Source organism: Hypanus sabinus, chromosome 17 (genome assembly GCF_030144855.1).
Source record: "Hypanus sabinus isolate sHypSab1 chromosome 17, sHypSab1.hap1, whole genome shotgun sequence".
Lineage (NCBI taxonomy): Eukaryota > Metazoa > Chordata > Chondrichthyes > Myliobatiformes > Dasyatidae > Hypanus > Hypanus sabinus.
The window spans coordinates 24720756-24739050 of record NC_082722.1 but is presented as its reverse complement, the minus strand read 5'-3'; the positions used below and the strand labels follow the sequence as shown (position 1 = coordinate 24739050).

The 18295-nt window shown below is 41.8% G+C and overlaps 1 protein-coding gene across 4 annotated transcripts in view; it reads left to right on the top strand.

Moving 5' to 3' along the window:
• psme3ip1 (proteasome activator subunit 3 interacting protein 1) overlaps nucleotides 1-10532 on the top strand; it is a 131987-nt gene extending 121455 nt beyond the window's left edge. For all 4 annotated transcript variants that reach the window (XM_059992687.1, XM_059992686.1, XM_059992688.1 and 1 more), the window contains exon 7: nucleotides 9925-10532. In XM_059992687.1, the coding sequence (XP_059848670.1) occupies nucleotides 9925-10145 (221 nt within the window). In that variant the 3' untranslated portion in view covers nucleotides 10146-10532. The remainder of the gene's footprint in view (nucleotides 1-9924) is intronic.
• Nucleotides 10533-18295: the final 7763 nt, after the last annotated feature.

Below are 18295 nucleotides of genomic sequence, written 5' to 3'. Positions count from 1 at the left end.
CCAGCCAGTCTGCATTGTCTTAAAAGCGTGAACATTGTGGGAAGTCCAGCACGGTAGAGGACCTCAGAGTTTAGGACTTTGTCTCTCCAGGTGATGCCGAGGATGCGGCGAAAGCTGTGCAGGTGAAAACAATCAAGTTTCCTCTCCTGTTTGGAGTAGATGGTCCAAGTCTCGCTCTTCACACTATTCCCATGAGCAGGTAACAGTGTGAAAAGGGCATGTCCTGGGTGCTGGAGGACACTTCATGTCTATTTTGCTGATAACTAATGCATTGTACACAGCAGTCTTGGTCTTTGTAGTGAGTTTCGGATTCTTCCAGACCTGTGAGGAGAGTCGAACAAGGATTGATGCTGCCTTGCCGATACGCCTATTGATTTCAGCATCGAGGGAGAGAGTGTCGCTAATGGTCGACCCCAAGTATATGAATTCGTGGACCACTTTTAGATCGTAATTGGCGATGGTAATGACTGTTGTCTCGGCTATGTTGTGGGCAAGGACATTTCTTTTCTTTAGGCTGATGATAAGCCCGAAGTCCTTGCATGCCTTAGAGAAGCGGTCCATGAGAGTTTGTAGTTGCTGTTTGGTGAGCGAGGTTATAGCAGCATCATCAGCAAAGAGCATGTCACATATTAAGATGTTTTGCACCTTTGTCCTTGCTCTCAGGCATGCAGGGTTGAATAGCCGTCCACGTAGATGCCTTCAGTCGACATCCCAAACGCGTGCTTCAATAGCAGAGAGAAGAAGATGCCGAATAATGTTGGGGCCAACATGCATCCTTGTTTGACTCCACTACAAATAGCAAAGGGTTCTGATGAGCTGCCATCCTACTGAACAGTAGTCCTCATGTCATTATGGCATGACTTGATGATACTTTGGAGTTTCAGAGGACAGCTGACCTGGAGGAGAATCTGAAAGAGCCCAGCCCTGCTGACAAGTTTGAATGCCTTGGTCAAGTCGATGAAAGTGACATAGAGGGGTTTCTGTTGTTCCCTGCACTTCTGGAGTTGATGGAATGAGAAAATCATGTCGACAGTAGGCGTCCTTGTTTAAAAACCACATTGAGACTCAGCGTAGACCCGTTCTGCCAGAGTTTGTGGACATGCTAGAGAAACATGAGCAAAGACTTTGCCGACACTACTCAGGAGAGAGATACCCCTGTGTTTGTTGCAGTTGCTCCTATCACCCTTGTACAAAGTGACAATTTTGGAGTCGCGCATATCCTGAGGTACGGCTCCTTCCTTCCAGCACTGACGGAGGACCTCGTGTAAGGGTTGGAGGAGTGAGCTCTTGTAGTGTTGATCGGGTCTGGAGGAATCCCATCATTGCCGGGAGCTTTCCCTGGCACCAGACTGTCAGTTGCCTTGCTGAGGTCGTCAATGGTTGGTACGGAGTCGAGTTCATCCATGACTGGTAGACAATTGATGGCATCAATGGTTGAGCTAACAACCACATTTTCCCTCAAGTAGAGCTCAGAGTAGTGTTCTACCCAGCATTCCATTTGCTTGCTTTTATCGGTGATTATTTCACCGCTGGATGACTTGCTGTCTTGCTCTGCGATGGGCCAGGGGCCTTCTTGATACTATCATACATCGATCTGATGTTGCCTGTCACAGCTGCTGTCTGAATGTCCTCACTGAGCTGGAGCCAGTACTCATTTGCACACTGCCTTGCAGTCTGTTGCATGTTGCTTCTAGCAGCTCGAAGAGCCTGGAGTGTTTGGTCAGATGGTGAGCGCTTGTACTCTGTGAGAGCTGCACACTTGGCTTCGATGTCAAGAGTCATAATGTTGGACTTTGCCTCAAACCAGTCACTGCTCTTTGTGGTCTTTCTTCCAAAGATAGAGAGTGCTGATTCGTGGATGGTGTCGAGAAGGTATGACCATTGTTCTGTTGAGGTATCTCCTTGTGAGGAGGTCGTCATAGCACCCTCAACTGACTTGGCAAACTGGCCAACCTTTTCTGACTGTTCCATCTCTGTTATGTTGATGCGAGGTTTTCCAGTTTGTTTGGAGTGGTGGATTTTCTTCGGACATAGTTTGATCTTGCAGCATACTAAAGCATGATCTATATTACAGTCTGCACAGTGGTATGAGCGGGTGATTAGTACTGAGTTGATGAAAGAGTGCCTGGTAATGATCATGTCTATTTTGTGCCAGTGTTTAGACCATGGATGTCACCATGAGACCTTGCACTGTGGCTTCATCTGAAAGTAGGAGTTCGTTACACACAGGCCGTGATAGGAGCAGCACTCCAGGAGACGTTGTCCATTGTCATTTTTTTTGCCAATTCCAAAGTGGCCAAGACAAAACAGCCAGGAATCGTTATCAGCTCCCACCCTGGCGTTGAAGTCACCAAGGAGAACGAGGTGCTCATCACTGGGAATGTGGGAATGTTCCTGACAACAGCTTCTGATTTGTCGTAGAACATGTCTTTTGCATCAGAGATGGAGTTCAAGGTAGGGGCATACACACTGATGAGAGATACTGGGCCATGACTAGTGTGTAGGTGGAGAGTCATAAGTCGTTCCGATCCATTTTCTGTTGGCTCCACCATTTGCAACAAGGAGATCCTAACGGCAAAGCTCGCAGGGCTTGACTTGGTTCTTTCCCTGCCCAAAAAATGTGTAGTCCCTTTCCTTCAGTGTACCTGAATCTGCCAAACGTGTTTCTTGTAGGGCAGCAATATCTACCTTGATCCTCAGTAGCTCATTGGTAATGACTGCTGTTTCTCGTGCATCTTTGATATCCTTGAGGTTTTGGTCACGTCCAGTCATCATTGTGCAGACATTCCAACATCCCAACTTGAGGGGTGTCGTCTTATTCTATTTGTTTTCTTTCTTGTCTGGTGCAGTAGTTACAGTCAGCTCTTCGTGGAATAATCCATTATCCCCATGCACCCAATGAGGAAGACTGACTGTGGCAGGACCGCACCTATTGGCTGGGGGCTGCCCAGCTTGAGGCGGGCGGTAGCTGTCCAGTGAAACACGATGGTCTCTCCCACCGTCGGAAGCAACCCCTGACGCCATGCTCTACACCAATCAAACATTATGACTTATAACCGGTAACTGCTGCTTCCCATGTTTGTCCAGTGCTATAAAGCGAAGCTGGAGTGGCCTCTCCAGAGTGCAAGCCAGGGCAGAGTTGATATGGAGATCCCTCTGTTGCCCATGCAGTGGGACCCCCCTCTCCATGCTGATGGCAGGTCCAAAGGAACGACGAGAGTCGGTACAGTTTGGTGCCAGCAGCATCGCAGGAGTTGCCGTGCCGATGCTGGGTTCAGCGGTCAGCCACCTTCGGGACTCCGACTCCGGATTTTTCCTCGGGGTTTACTCCCAAAGCCTTTCCCATGAGCAGGTATAGCTGCAAGGCAGCGGATGTTTGAAATCGGAGTTTTCCTTCTCGTAGATGAGCTACCATCTGTGATTAACGAGCTCCATCTACCTGGCGCAACTGGTTTTAAAGCGCCAGTGGTCTGCCTTTGCCCCTTCTCCTGTCAGTGAGAACAGCTCCACCGAGCATAAGAACTATGCCACACGTGAAGGTCAGGAGTTGGACTTGGTTGTCCGAGGCTGTTTGAGACGCACGCCAATGAAGAGCATTTGTTTAGCAGTGGGAGCTTGTCCCCACTACCACCCTTCGGCTATGACTACCTTTGGAACCATGACGGACAACCACTGGTATTATTGGTAGTGTTCTAGTCCCAATGTGTCCCAATTAACCAGAATCCTGTGTGTGTGTGTGTGTGTGTGTATAAAAGTGTAAAGAGTGCACGAAAAGAGAAGAACTCCTTGTTCTTCTTTTTGCTGAAATAGTTCTTTATGACCTTGACTGTATGTTTGAGGTAATTGTCCTGCTGCAGAATGAAGTTGGAACTGATCATACTCCTTTCTGATGGTATTGTGTGATGCATGAAAATCTGCTTGTACTTCTCAGCATTGACGGTTCCATTAATTCTTAACTCCATTTGCAGAAATGCAGCCCCAAACCTGCAGGGAACCTCTGCTATGCTTCACTGTTAGCTCCACACACTCATCCACGTAACGCTGTCCAGTTCTTCTATGGACAAACTGCCTCCTATTTAAGCCAAAATTTCAAATTTTGCTTTGTCATTCCAAAGCACTTGCTGCCATTATTCAGCACCCCATTCCTCACTTTTTTGTTCTAGATGAGTCTCAGCTTTGCTTCTACTTCAGATGAATGGCTTTTTGGCAGCAACCCTTCCATGAAGACCACTCCTGACAAGCCTTCTCCGGATTGTAGGAGGGATGTATCTGGGTTCTCGTGGTTTTTGTGAGTTCAGAGCTGACTTCTTCCAATTTGATCTATCTCTTACCTTCCATGGCCGACCAATTTGTTCCTGGTCCTCAACCTTGCATTTTTCTTTGCGCCTCTTTTTTTTAAATATGAATTCTTTATTAGTTTTTCAAAACATTTTACAAATTAAAAACCCCAAATCCCAATGAGGAACATTAAAACAGTGCAAAATTAAGCATACAATAACAATATGCTACAAAGGAAGAGAATTCAGCAAAAAAAAAGCACCTGAATTAAAGACAAGTAAGCTTAGTGTCCTCCCCAAGCCCCACAACACAAGAAAACACAACAGCAACTCCAGACCAACCACAACACAATATAGAGAGTATAAGTCAGGACAGCCAAACTCCCAGACTGTAAATACACTCAACAACAGAGGGTAATAATGCCTTCTACCAGAAAAAAAAGCTGAAAGCAAGGGACCGAAAAGAAAAAAATACCCTAGTCAAGAGGAAGGTTATGAAAGTACTCGATAAAAGGTCCCCAGACCTTATGGAACTTTAGATCCGAATTGAGAACTGAATAATGAATTTTTTCGAGGTCCAAACAGGCCATTGAGCATGAGTGGGCGGGGCAACATCTCTCCATCTGAGGAGGATCAAGCGTTTAGCCAGGAGAGAGGCAAAGGATAATATTCGGCATTTGGTCGGACCCAGACATAAATCTGTCTCGCCCCAAAAACCAAACAGAGCAATTAAGGGGTTTGGTTCTAGGTGCTGATTCAGAATACACGATAACGTAGTGAAGACATCTTTCCAGAATTTCTCCAAGCTAGGACAGAACCAGTACATATGGATGAGAGAGGCCACACCCCTCTTGCATTTATCACAGAGTGGACTAATGCTAGGGTAGAATCGAGATAGTTTAGATTTAGACAAATGGGGTCTATGAACAATCTTAAACTGTAAAAGGCAGTGACGAGCACAAAGAGAGGTTGAGTTAACCGATTTGAGAACTGAATCCCAGCTCTCCTCAGATAAGGAGATATTTAAATCCTGCTCCCAGGCCATTTTGATTTTATCCATGGGGGCCCGTCGTAAGGCTGCTAGTTTATCTCGGATGATTGATATTAAGCCTTTACCTAGTGGATTCATGGAAAGAAATAGGTCCATAGCATTTTTCGCAGGCATTTCAGGGAAGTTAGGAATTAAAGGAGCAATAAAGTGTCGGATTTGGAGATATCTGTAAAAATGAGCATTGGGCAGATTGAACTTAACAGAGAGCTGCTGAAAAGAAGCGAAGCGATTATCAATGAAAAGATCTTCAAAATGTCTAATGCCCTTCCTATACCAAACCTGGAATGCTGAATCGTACGTAGTAGGTAAAAAAAAAAGGTGATTATGAGCAATAGGGCTGGAAACGTAAAACCCCTGGAAACCATAGCATTTCCTGATCTGAGCCCATATACGCAAAGTGTGTCTAACAAGAGGATTAGCTATTGATCTGGGCAGACTACTAGGGAGTGCAGAGCCAAGAAGTGAAGAGATAGATAATTCTTTAGTGGAGCTCAGCTCCATCGCCACCCAGTTAGGGCACTCGGGTTGGCCATGGAAGAAAGACCAGAAGGTAGCACAACGTATATTAGCTGCCTAATAATATAAACGAAAGTTAGGTAAAGCCATGCCACCCTCTTTTTTAGATTTTTGGAGATGGATTTTATTAATTCTAGCGCACTTATTCTGCCGCAGATATGACAAAATAATAGAGTCTAAGGAATCAAAAAAAGATTTAGGAATAAAAATTGGGATAGATTGAAATAGGTATAAAAATTTGGGGAGAACATACATTTTAACAACATTAATACGACCTACCAAAGACATAGATAGAGGTGACCATTGTTCCAGACTCTGTTTTATAGCATATGAAAGATTGGCAAAGTTTTCACGAAAGAGATCTTTAAACTTCATTGTGACTGTAATTCCAAGATAAGTAAATTGATTATGGACTACTTTAAAAGGGAGATCATGAAATGTTAGTTCTTGTGCTTCTTTATTAATTGGGAGAAGTTCACTCTTATGTAAATTAAGTTTATAGCCAGAGATCTGGCTAAACTGGTCAAGAAGTGAAAACATTAGAGGTAAAGATGTAGACGGATTTGAGAGAAAGAGTAATAAGGTCAGCATAGAGAGAAACTTTATGCTCAACACCCCCTCTCCAAATCCCAGTCAATTCAGGGCAGTTTCGAAATGCTATCGCCAGAGGTTCCATAGCCAAATCAAAGAGAAAGGGACTTAAGGGGCATCCCTGGCGGGTGCCACGTTTGAGATTAAATACTTGGGATTTCTGAAAATTGGTTAAAACAGAGGCAGTAGGACACAGGTACAGCAATTGGATCCAAGAGATGAAACTTTTGCCAAGGTCAAATTTTTCTAAAACTGCAAAAAGGTAGTTCCACTCTATACGATCAAATGCTTTCTCCGCATTGAGGGAAATAACACATTCAGGAATCCCAGTTGGAGGTGAGTATAAGATATTAAATAAACGCCGAATGTTAAAAAAAGGGAAACGGTTTTTAATAAAGCCTGTTTGGTCATCAGAGATAATGGAGGGAATGACGGTTTCTAATCTATGAGCCAAAACTTTAGCTAAGATCTTTACATCAACATTGAGCAGAGAGATCGGCCTATACGAGGAACACTCTGTTGGGTCTTTGCCCTTTTTTAAAAGAAGAATAATAGATGCCTCACTGAAAGAGGGTGGCAATTTGCCGTAATTAAACGAGTCAGATAATACTGAAAGTAACTGAGGAGAAAGAAGAGAAGAGAATGATTTATAAAATTCTACAGGGAACCCATCAGGTCCAGGAGATTTCCCTGAGGACAGTGCAGAAATTGCAGTAGATATTTCTTCTAATGACATAGGCGCATTGAGTTTGGCTTTGAAATCAGATGAAAGTGAGGGGATATTCAGATTCTGTAAAAATTGATCAACAGAGATACTGTCATTCAGAGATTCAGAGGAATAAAGCCGAGAATAAAAATTTTTAAATGCGTCATTAATTTCTAAATGATCCAATGTAAAGTCTCCGTTCTCCTTCCGGATCTTTGTAATATGTTGTTTGGCTTTGGAACGCCTCAGCTGATTGGCTAGGAATTTACCAGACTTATCCCCATGAATGTAAAAGTGACTCTTGCTTTCGAGAAGTTGGCGTTCGACAGGTTGAGTGGACAGAAGGTTAAATTTAGTTTGGAGTTCAACACGCTTCTTGTATAATTCAGGGTTCTTAGTTTGGGCATATATTTGATCCAATTCTTTAATCTGGTTAATGTCTAATCGATCAGCACGGGATCTTCTGTTGAGATTTGCTGTGTAAGAGATTATTTGCCCCCTCAGATATGCTTTCATGGCATCCCAGACAATCTGGGATGGCACTGCAGGTGATGTTAAAATAAAAGGTTATCTGATCCTTAATACATTTTTTAAAATCATCATCTGATAGTAAAGTTGAATCAAACCGCCAGTGTTTATTTCTTTGCGCCTCTTAAGAAGAGATTGAACAGCACATCTTGAAACCTGTGCCACGAAGTTTATGTTTGGGAGAGACCTTGCTGATGCAGGATGACCACCTTGTGTCTAATTCCTATGCTCACTCTTGCCACAGTGTAAAAATTGATGATTTGAAGATTGAATTGTCACATCGACCACACCCTCACCTTTTCGTTTGGTTATCCTTCACCCAGTTTGATTCCTGTTTCTGTTTCAGTTAATTAGTTCATTCAACTCATTATGTCATTGATAATTAGCAGCTGTTTGTTATCTTTGTTTAATTATGCACTAGGCTATATACCTACAAACTAATCATTTTTATTTGCAAAGTGGTCTATTATTTAATATTTTACTTTCTATGCCAAAATGCAAAATATTCTTTGTAACATTTAATTTTTTTTTGGATAATGAATGTTTGGAAATCTAAGAGTTGCTTGTTTTTACTGACACTAAAACAGAAGACAAAAAATCTAAAACAAAATCTGTATAAAAAATCTAGGGTGCCTAAGACTTTTGCACCATGCGGTATTTCCTTAACTATGTGAATCAGAACATAATTTTCTTCAAACTTCTGTCACCATGCAACCTGTCGGACACTGAGATGCCTTTGAATAGTACAAGTCAGAGAGAGAAACAAATTAGTGTTTCAAGAGGTTGTGGGCGAATCAAAAGACTTGGCTTGACCTTCTTGGGGGCAAGGCTTTTATAACCCAACTTTCAATGATCCTATTCCAGCACAGAAAGTCCTTTTGCTGGATAAAGCCCAACGGGAATGGAAGGGTTTTCCCTTACAATTTCCACTTGGAAGATTGCATGAGTGAAGTATGGAAAAATATTTCATAAATGAGCACAGTTGAAATTTGCTACAAAATGCCTCAAAATCCCTATTGATAGAAGTTGGATTTTTGAGATGCGCATTAAAAATATATGAGCACTGTTGGGTATGTCAAATGCAGTGTGTCAGTGCTCAGAAATGACAAAATTCAGTGGCAAATGAAGGTTCTGGATTGATGTTTGGAATGTGATTATCTTTCTCCATTGCTGACAAAGGGAACGTAAATCAACTGTACTCTAATAAACGACTATTGAGTAGGAAACCTTGATTAGAAGTCTATCAGGAAGACCTATCTGTTCTTTTCCAACAGGCTTTTCAGTAATCTTAAACTATTCGCTTTGTGTCACCAAACCAGCGGTCCTGCGGATTGTGAGCTATCAATGTATTAGGTTGACCACAGAATTGATAGATGGATGTGGAAACATGTAGTTTGTGGAAAAATGTAAATCTTTCACAATGAGGACTTTTCTACCTGGAGATGTTAGGAAATTTACCGCATGAATCCATGGAATTTTGGATAGCGACCAGTGATTTTTCTCATAAGGGCTGAATTATTATTAAGATAGGAAGTGTGTGGCGAGGTGATGGAAGGATTGTGATAGGAAGGACATTCTATCTCCTTCCTGTGTTCCACTTCTCCGTTTGGTCCATGGCTATGGGGGAGGGAGCAATATAGTTGAAGTATGGCTGGTACAGGGGTTCCCAACATTTTTATGCCATAGACCCCACCATTAACCAAGGGGTCTGTGGATCTCTGGGCTAGCAGAATGCTGTGTACCTATTCTGTGCCTGGAGAAAGGCTAAGTGCAACATAGAGTTCTTATTCTGCTCTGACTCTTTATACCATGAAACTTCTGTTTAGGTAGCCTAAGCTTTTTACTAATTGTTATGACTCAGGGCTTATTATACAATATATGGGGATTGCAGTTTTGTCACCTGTGGTTATTGCTCAACAACAAGAAGTTCATTTAAAAAACTGATTAGCCTCAAAATCCCAAGGTTCAAAGATGAAGACTGTTTTGAGAAAATTATTTCTGTTCATTCAATGTTCAGTCAAGCAGTATTGAATCTTAACTGCATTGTTGACTAATTCACATATCATTTGCTCTAAATTTAAAGAGCAAACACAAGGAAATCTGCAGATGCTGGAAATGGCTTCGCAGTATTGTTGTTTGAATTTCCAGCATCTGCAGATTTCCTCGTATTTTTATCATTTGCTCTGTTTGGATGTTAGGAAATGCTAAACTATGGTAGGCTATGCTGCTTCTGACATTTAATTTGATTATTCCAGATGAAGTCTCTTGTGATCAAAGACAGTTTTTCTCAACTGGTGTGAGAATCGAACATCCTTCAGCTTCAGTGTGCGTTGGAATACTACCAGGCCTTGGCGCTTATTCAGGGAGCAGTGACTCAGATGCAGAATCCAGCTCTGACAGTGATATTATCATTAACACTGGAGGACGAATCATATCTTCAGTCTTTCGATCCCATCCTTTTCCTGAAAGCCCGTGAAATGCAGTGTTTGAGGGAACAATGTTATTTGTATAGAAGTGGATTGTAATACAAAGTTCCCTGTGTAAAATGGTAATTTTTGTTTGGACTGCTAAATCTTTGGCAATCATGTAAAATACAAAATTTTGTGTCCCCATTTCAGAACTTGACTACATATTGCACATTACATCACAGACTAAAGTGACTTGGGATTTGTGTCCAAAGACTAGATGCATTGTTGAATGGATCAACATTTTAAATGTGAATAATTGCCTTTACACTAGTGTATTTTAAAAAAAGACTTGCAAGTTAAGGCAGTGGAAAAATTAACAATGTATAGCCATGGATAAGCCAGCTTGCTTTGGAGGTTTTGGGCCATTTAAGAATTAAATAAATTCTCTGTTACTTCTGAAAGTTTTTTCTTTGTTTGCCTTGTATTTTCTGTACATTGACTTTGCCACTCAGTCATCTGTGTGTTGAATTTTATTTAGGTACCTAATGTTCTGAACCACAGCTGCCAAACACTTTTCTTTTAGATATTCTTTTAGCTGCACACATTGGTTTGAATATACCTGTGATCTTTAACCATCTGCCTTCATATCATGCCTACCCCTGTCATTACTGATAGATTTAGCAGCTTTTTATGTGAAGTGTAAAGTATAACCCAGGTATAACAAATGGTGCTGCGTATCTTAACATTTAATACTTTAATGATAATATCAAGCTATTCAAAGAACCAAAAATAATGGGAATAATCAATTATAGCTTTAAAAATTACAATGGATGCAGGGTGTTGGTAACTGAAACAAACAGCAGCTGACAGTCTTGCATCTGTTTTCAGTCAGTGATCAAATGCTACTTTCTCTGTTGCAGTCTGTAAACTTGCTTGTGACAGGCCAGGGCACGGAGTTGATGCTGGTCAAAATAGTGGTGTTGGGATGATTAGTGAAGGGAGTCTGCAGTCCACAAGAAAGTTAGGTGTGTGGAAGCATTAATGGTTCAAGTTCTGTGGTCTTATTGGAATAAGGAATACTTCACTTTAGAAAGAATGTATCTACCTTTTTATCATGGCAATACACACAAAATGCTGGAGGAACTCAGCTGGTCAGGCGGCGTCAATAAAGAGTTGACATTGCTGGGCACAGTTCGCATTTCCCATCTCACCACAAACCCACTTCTCCATTAATCACCTAAAAAGATATGAGGCCATGGATATACATTTACACATTTACTGCCTAGCATTAAAGTCTCAAACCTTATTAAAAGAAGGCAATTTAAATGATGGTTATATTAAATTCCCATGCACCCCTGAGATAGCCTCTTGCAGATTGATTCAACTGCATGCTTTAGATGAAACAATTAGGGGGAAACTAAAGAGAATAAAACTATTTTTAACAAAGTGGGTGGATAAACAGAGTGGAGGAATAGGAGAAGGTAAGTACGGTACACGCGGTCTTACTGTCCAGAACCCTCATTTTGCATTGATTTTTGTTTTTGCTCTGTGGAAGGAAGACATAGTTACCCAAACAAACCAAATATAGGTAGGGCAGAAGTGAGACTACTAGTCAGCAGGCAGAAAGAATAACTAATACACACAAAATGCCATAGAAACCCAACAAGTCAGGCAGCATCTATAGTGGGGTACAAATGGTTGATATTTTAGGCTGAGACATTGACTGTTTATTCCCCTCCGTAGATGCTGCCTGACTTGCTGGGTTTCTACAGTGTTTTGTGTGTGTTGCTCAAGATTTCAAGTGTCTGCAGAATCTCTTGTGTGTAAGAGCAAGAAAGGGTGTTGCTGTGGGGAAGCTGAATGGCAGCACTGACATAATGAGAAGGCAGACAGCGATGGAGCCATTAAGACTAATGTGTCAGTGAGTTGAGACTAACCAACAAGATCCAAAGGAAATGTCGAAATGGATGTCTATTGTCTGTGAAAACTTTGGACAGGGGAAAAGACTCAGAGCAATAAGAAGCTCTGTCGATGTTTTGGGCCAAGACCCTTCGTCAGGACATCATCGACAGCGCTTCTCCTATAGGTGCTGCCTGGCCTGCTGTGTTCCACCAGCATTTTGTGTGAGTTGTAATGTGTAAGCAGTCTGGCTTGTACTACTTAGCAACTGCAACCTTGGTATATCAGGCAAATGGGATCTTGTTCCTGAGAGATCACAATGGTATCCTTTAGAAAAGTTCCCCAGGAATCTCTTGTGGTGTGGTTCATTCGGAAAAGCTGGAACAAATGCAATTCTGGGCTCTTGGTGATATAGGAGGTTGACTGGGATACCACACAGGGCTTGATGTGAGACTGTATTAAAAACCTGATAGTTGTTTCAAAGCATGTGGAGTGACTGTCAAAGTGGATACCAGACTTGCCTGTGACTGGAGTCAAACAGTTTCAAAATGAGAGAATTGAATACCTTGCCCAGTAATATTAGGATATAAGAGGAAATCACTTCATTATGAACACAGGCCGATTTAACACTCAATTACATCTGCCCAATGTGCTGTCACCCAGACATGGCAGATTTGGATTTGATGTGTCTTGCTACAGGCAGAGGCCAAAGGAAGAATCTCTAGAAGGGAAGTGAAGATGAGGTCTGCATGTTGAAATTTCAATAGTAAAACAGTGGAGAGGAACAGCAACTGAGAAGATACCTATAGGCATACATTGGAGCAGAGATGCAGGAATGAAGCCCATCAGGTAGGTGTGATGCAACACATGAAGTGGACTCATTGGTCTCTCAGCAACTGTCTGAAGGGACGAAACTGCTTGCAGAGATGTCCATCAATATATAACTAATGTGGGTAAGGGACACAAGGAATCAATCTGGAATATACATCTTTAATGTAACTAGATGTGCAAGGTTGCATTTTCCAAGGAAGCAGAACACAAGTATACAATTAACCTATGTTGGTTTGTCATTGTATGAGCCTGTAGTGAAAATGTGTTTCCATTTATACAATTGTTTCTTGAGCATCTGGTTGATGGTTTGCTTCTACTGGAGAATATGGTGTATATACTGTTATAGGTAAGGTTTTCATTGCACCTGTGCAGTCAGGTACTTATGCAAATGACAATAAAGCTGACTGAAATATTGTGCTGAGCTTGCAGTTGTAACTGACCACTGCATGCCACAATTTCGAGTGAGTGAAAGTGACATTCGACATTAGACTAGTTCAGAAGAATCCCAATGCATGATATAGACCACATAATGCTCATCTCAGGAGTTTCATTGTTGCTGCATTATTTTCTAAAGTGACAGTGCTTCTGTGTACTTCTCTTGCCTAATTCAGCAGCAATTTTTCTCTTAGATGTTTGCTGTACTATATAACTGAGCAGGTTCACATCACAGATCACCCTGCCACACTGCTACTGCTGAATATTATCAAATGCCAACCAATTTAGCATTTTCTGTCAAAAATAGGTTGGCTAATTGTACAAAGATTCTCCAACTTTCCTGCTGGCTGACTCTCCTAATTACTGTATCTTGTGGCGAATGCTGCACGAAGCCAAATAACCTCTATTGTAAAATGAGAGACTTTGTTTTAGTCTAGAGTTAGAGATTTAATTATGTTATCTATTTATTTTATGAAGTTTTATCTTCTCAAGCCAATGTACATATTTTGATATAATGAGATTTTTAAAAAAACGTGATTAGCTAAGCAAAATGCATCATTAAGTCAGAATTGCAGCCAGTTTAATAACATAATTATGACTTGCAGAGAGAGTTTACAACATTTGACCGCTGCGCCCTGACTTAGTAGATAGTGTGAATTCTTGGCAGTTGCATTGATGGAAAATTTTGTGGCCTCAGCACATTCAATTTTGGCAGATGGGTTGCATGTGGAAGACCCCTATTGAAACTTGCAGGGTTAAGGAAGTCTGTTCAATGGGGCAATTTCTCAATGATCAATTTCCTAACCTTTTATTCATTTAATGGTTGGTTAGATGGCATCAAGAGGAATAATTCAATAATCAATTGATAATGATTTCAAAATAGTGCCATATAAAAAGTTGCTGCATAAGGTAAGGGGGTGATCATTTCATTTCATTTGGATGGATTGGTTCCATTACGGTTCTGAGATGGGAGATGAGATCATCAGGGTGCCACAAACCCTGCCAGAGGTGGTGAAGGACCACTTGAAAGGTAGGGTGGTTGGGTAGTTTACAGGACAATGAGCTTTTTCTGCCATTTACACTGGCCTTCCACATTTTCTGGATGCATTGAATCAAGATCCTCCATTCTCCAAGGGTTCTCAAAATGATACAAATTTTACATTGTGCTTGAGAACATCTTCAATCTTTTTCTCAGACAGAGTTTCAAATAGAATGTCTATTGAAGGAATCTAGTACCAGGCAAGCAAACAACGTGATGCACTAAATGGATTTGCTGAGGGAAGTCATCACCTCAATGATATAAAGAGCTGACATTAAATTTCTGGTCCTTTTAGTGACTTTTTAGGATGTTACAGAGACAGTATTGGTTATACAGGAGGGTGAGTATCACACTGTGCAGTCATGGGTCTTGTGTCAGGACTGAGGACTTAACTTCAGAAACCCTTACCCTCCACCATCGATAGTGAAACCTCTATCTTTGTTGAGAGGCAACTCCCTTGGTATGGCAAGTGGTCTGTGTTTTTCAGGGCCTCTTGTTTAGTTAGAGAGCAGTGTTCTGCAGTGGTGGGCCTGCAGATGACTTTGATATAGTGAAAATTGAGCGTACGGCCATCCTCTTGCATATTGGCAATGATTTAGAGTTGGTCTCTGAATGCTTTCAAATGTAAGTCCTGTCTGTGTGCCACAGTTTTCTGCTGCTAGGGTTATGGCGACCTCAGTTCTGGAGTGTTATCGATACAGGTTATAATGATTTTCCCATTAGTCCTGTAAATTAGCTCCAATCCTGTGAGAAGCCAGCTAGATATGAGATTCAGCATTATAGCAGTGAATTAGCTAACTAGCTGAAAAGAGAGGTTCTGCAGAAACAGCTAAAATTCTGGTTGGTAGCTAATTTATGGAATGATACAGGGATCAATAATGGGTATTTGTAATCTATGTTAATGACTAAGTTGAAAGGTAAAATTGTAGGCAGATTTGTTGAAGGTGCAAAGATCTCTGTTGAAGATAATTTGAGAGAAGGACAAAAACGTTGCAGGGAGTATGACACAGAGCATGTGAATATAAAAGCAGAATCTTGTTCAAATGGACAAGGACCAGGAATGCTGCTTCACAGCAGATCCTTGTATGTACAACACAAATGATTAGGAAGGCGTGGAATGCTGGTCTTTGGAGCGGAAAAGGGAAATCTTACCACAAATGTAAAAGGTATCAGTGAGGCACATTGCATAGCTATGGTTTCTGTAGTCTAGGAGGAAAATACCTGCATTAATGCCGTACAGATAATGTTTACCAGTTTAATTTCTGGCTGCTCTATGACTGAACAGCTTGAGCCTAGGCTCACTGTAGTATAAGAGTGGTCTTATTGAAACAAATAACGTCTTGAGAGGGCTTGACAGATCTGTACTCGCAGGGTTTAGAAGGATGTGGGGGGAGGGGGGTTCTCATTGAAACCTGTCGAATATTGAAAGCCGTAGATAGTGGATGTTGAGAAGATGTTTCCTATAGTGGGTGAATCTAGGACCAGAGGACTCAGCTTCAGAGTAGAAGGGTGTCTTTTTTAGAACAGAGATGAGAAGGAATTTCTTTAGCTAGAGGGTGGTGAATCTGTGGAATTAATTGCCACAGGCAGCTTTGAGGCGAAATCACTGGGTGTATTTAAAGCAGAGGTTGTTGGGTTCTTGATTAGTAAGGGCATTGAAAATTACGGACACAAGGCAGGAGAATAGAGTTGAGAGGATACAAAATCAGCCATGTTTGAATGGCAGAATTGCCTTATTCTGTCTTGTGATCTTACAGGAACAAGCAAGAAAGTAGAGTTGAGCTCAAGACCAAATTAATCATGATCTGATGTTGAAAGACATTTGACTTACTCCTCCTCTTATTTCTAACATTGTTGTGTTCTTAATTTAAAGTTGAATCTTGGCACTAATCTACCTCAAAGCTTTACTTGTATGTCAATTCCCCTATATCTGCCATGTCTGTTCATTCTAGATGGCTTATTTCCTATTTTTCTCCTTATTACTAATAGTTTCCCAGTGATGCAGTTACTTTATCAAGCTTTATCAACTGCAATTTGAAAAACTTTTTACTGCAAAGAAAACATCAAGCTTAAGAAGGGGGCATGAGAAGGCCTTGGTGAGTAGGGTAAAGGAAAACCCCAAGGCATTCTTCAATTATGTGAAGAACAAAAGGATGACAGGAGTGAAGGTAGGACCGATTAGAGATAAAAGTGGGAAGATGTGCCTGGAGGCTGTGGAATTGAGCGAGGTCCTCAATGAATACTTCTCTTCTGTATTCACCACTGAGAGGGAACTTGATGACGGTGAGGACAATATGAGTGAGGTTGATGTTCTGGGGCATGTTGATACTAAGGGAGAGGAGGTGTTGGAGTTGTTAAAATACATTAGGATGGATAAGTCCCTGGGGCCTGACGGAATATTCCCCAGGCTGCTCCACGAGGCAAGGGTAGAAATTGCTGAACCTCTGGCTAGGATCTTTATGTCCTCGTTGTCCATGGGAATGGTACCTGAGGATAGGAAGGAGGCGAATGTTGTCCCCTTGTTCAAAAAAGGTAGTAGGGATAGTCCAGGTAATTATAGACCAGTGAGCCTCACGTCTGTGGTGGGAAAGCTGTTGGAAAAGATTCTTAGAGATAGGATCTATGGGCATTTAGAGTATCATGGTCTGATCAGGGACAGTCAGCATGGCTTTGTGAAGGGCAGATCATGCCTAACAAGCCTGGTAGAGTTCTTTGAGGAGGTAACCAGGCATATAGATCAGGATAGTGCAGTGGATGTGATCTACATGGATTTTAGTAAGGCATTTGACAAGTTACCACACGGTAGGCTTATTCAGAAAGTCAGAAAGCATGGGATCCAGGGAAGTTTGGCCAGGTGGATTCAGAATTGGCTTGCCTGCAGAAAGCAGAGGGTCATGGTGAAGGGAGTACATTCAGATTGGAGGGTTGTGACTAGTAGTGTCCCACAAAGATCTGTTCTGGAACCTCTACTTTTTGTGATTTTTATTAACGACCTGAATGAGGGGGTAGAAGGGTGGGTTGGCAAGTTTGCAGACGACACAAAGGTTGGTGGTGTTATAGATAGAGTAGATAATTGTCAAAGATTGCAGAGAGACATTGATAGGATGCAGAAGTGGGCTGAGAAGTGGCAGATGGAGCTCAACCCGGAGAAGTGTGAGGTGGTACACTTTGGAAGGACAAACTCCAAGGCAGAATACAAAGTAAATGGCAGGATACTTGGGAGTGTGGAGAAGCAGAGGGATCTGGGGGTACATGTCCACATATCCCTGGAAGTTGCCTCACAGGTAAACAGGGTAGTTAAGAAAGTTTATGGGGTGTTAGCTTTCATAAGTCGAGGGATAGAGTTTAAGAGACACGATGTAATGATGCAGCTCTATAAAACTCTAGTTAGGCCACACTTGGAGTACTGTGTCCAATTCTGGTCACCTCAGTATAGGAAGGTTGTGGAAGCATTGGAAAGGGTACAGAGGAGATTTACCAGGATGCTGCCTGGTTTAGAGAATATGGATTATGATCAGAGATTAAGGGAGCTAGGGCTTTACTCTTTGGAGAGAAGGAGGATGAGAGGAGACATGATTGAGGTGTACAAGATATTAAGAGGTATAGACAGAGTGGACAGCCAGCGCCTCATCCCCAGGGCACCACTGCTTAGTACAAGAGGACACGGCTTTAAGGTAAGCGGAGGGAAGTTCAAGGGGGATATTAGAGGAAGGTTTTTCACTCAGAGAGTGGTTGGTGCATGGAATGCACTGCCTGAGTCAGTGGTGGAGGCAGATACACTAGTGAAGTTTAAGAGACTACTAGTCAGGTATATGGAGGAATTTAAGGTGGGGGGTTATATGGGAGGCAGGGTTTGAGGGTCGGCACAATATTGTGGGCCGAAGGGCCTGTAATGTGCTGTTACTATTCAATGTTCTACCATAGGTGAAAAGAGTTAAGCTCTGTACAATATAACTCACTGAACTTTCTCTTGTATTGCACATAATACAGGTAAAAAGAAATGTCCAATTGTAA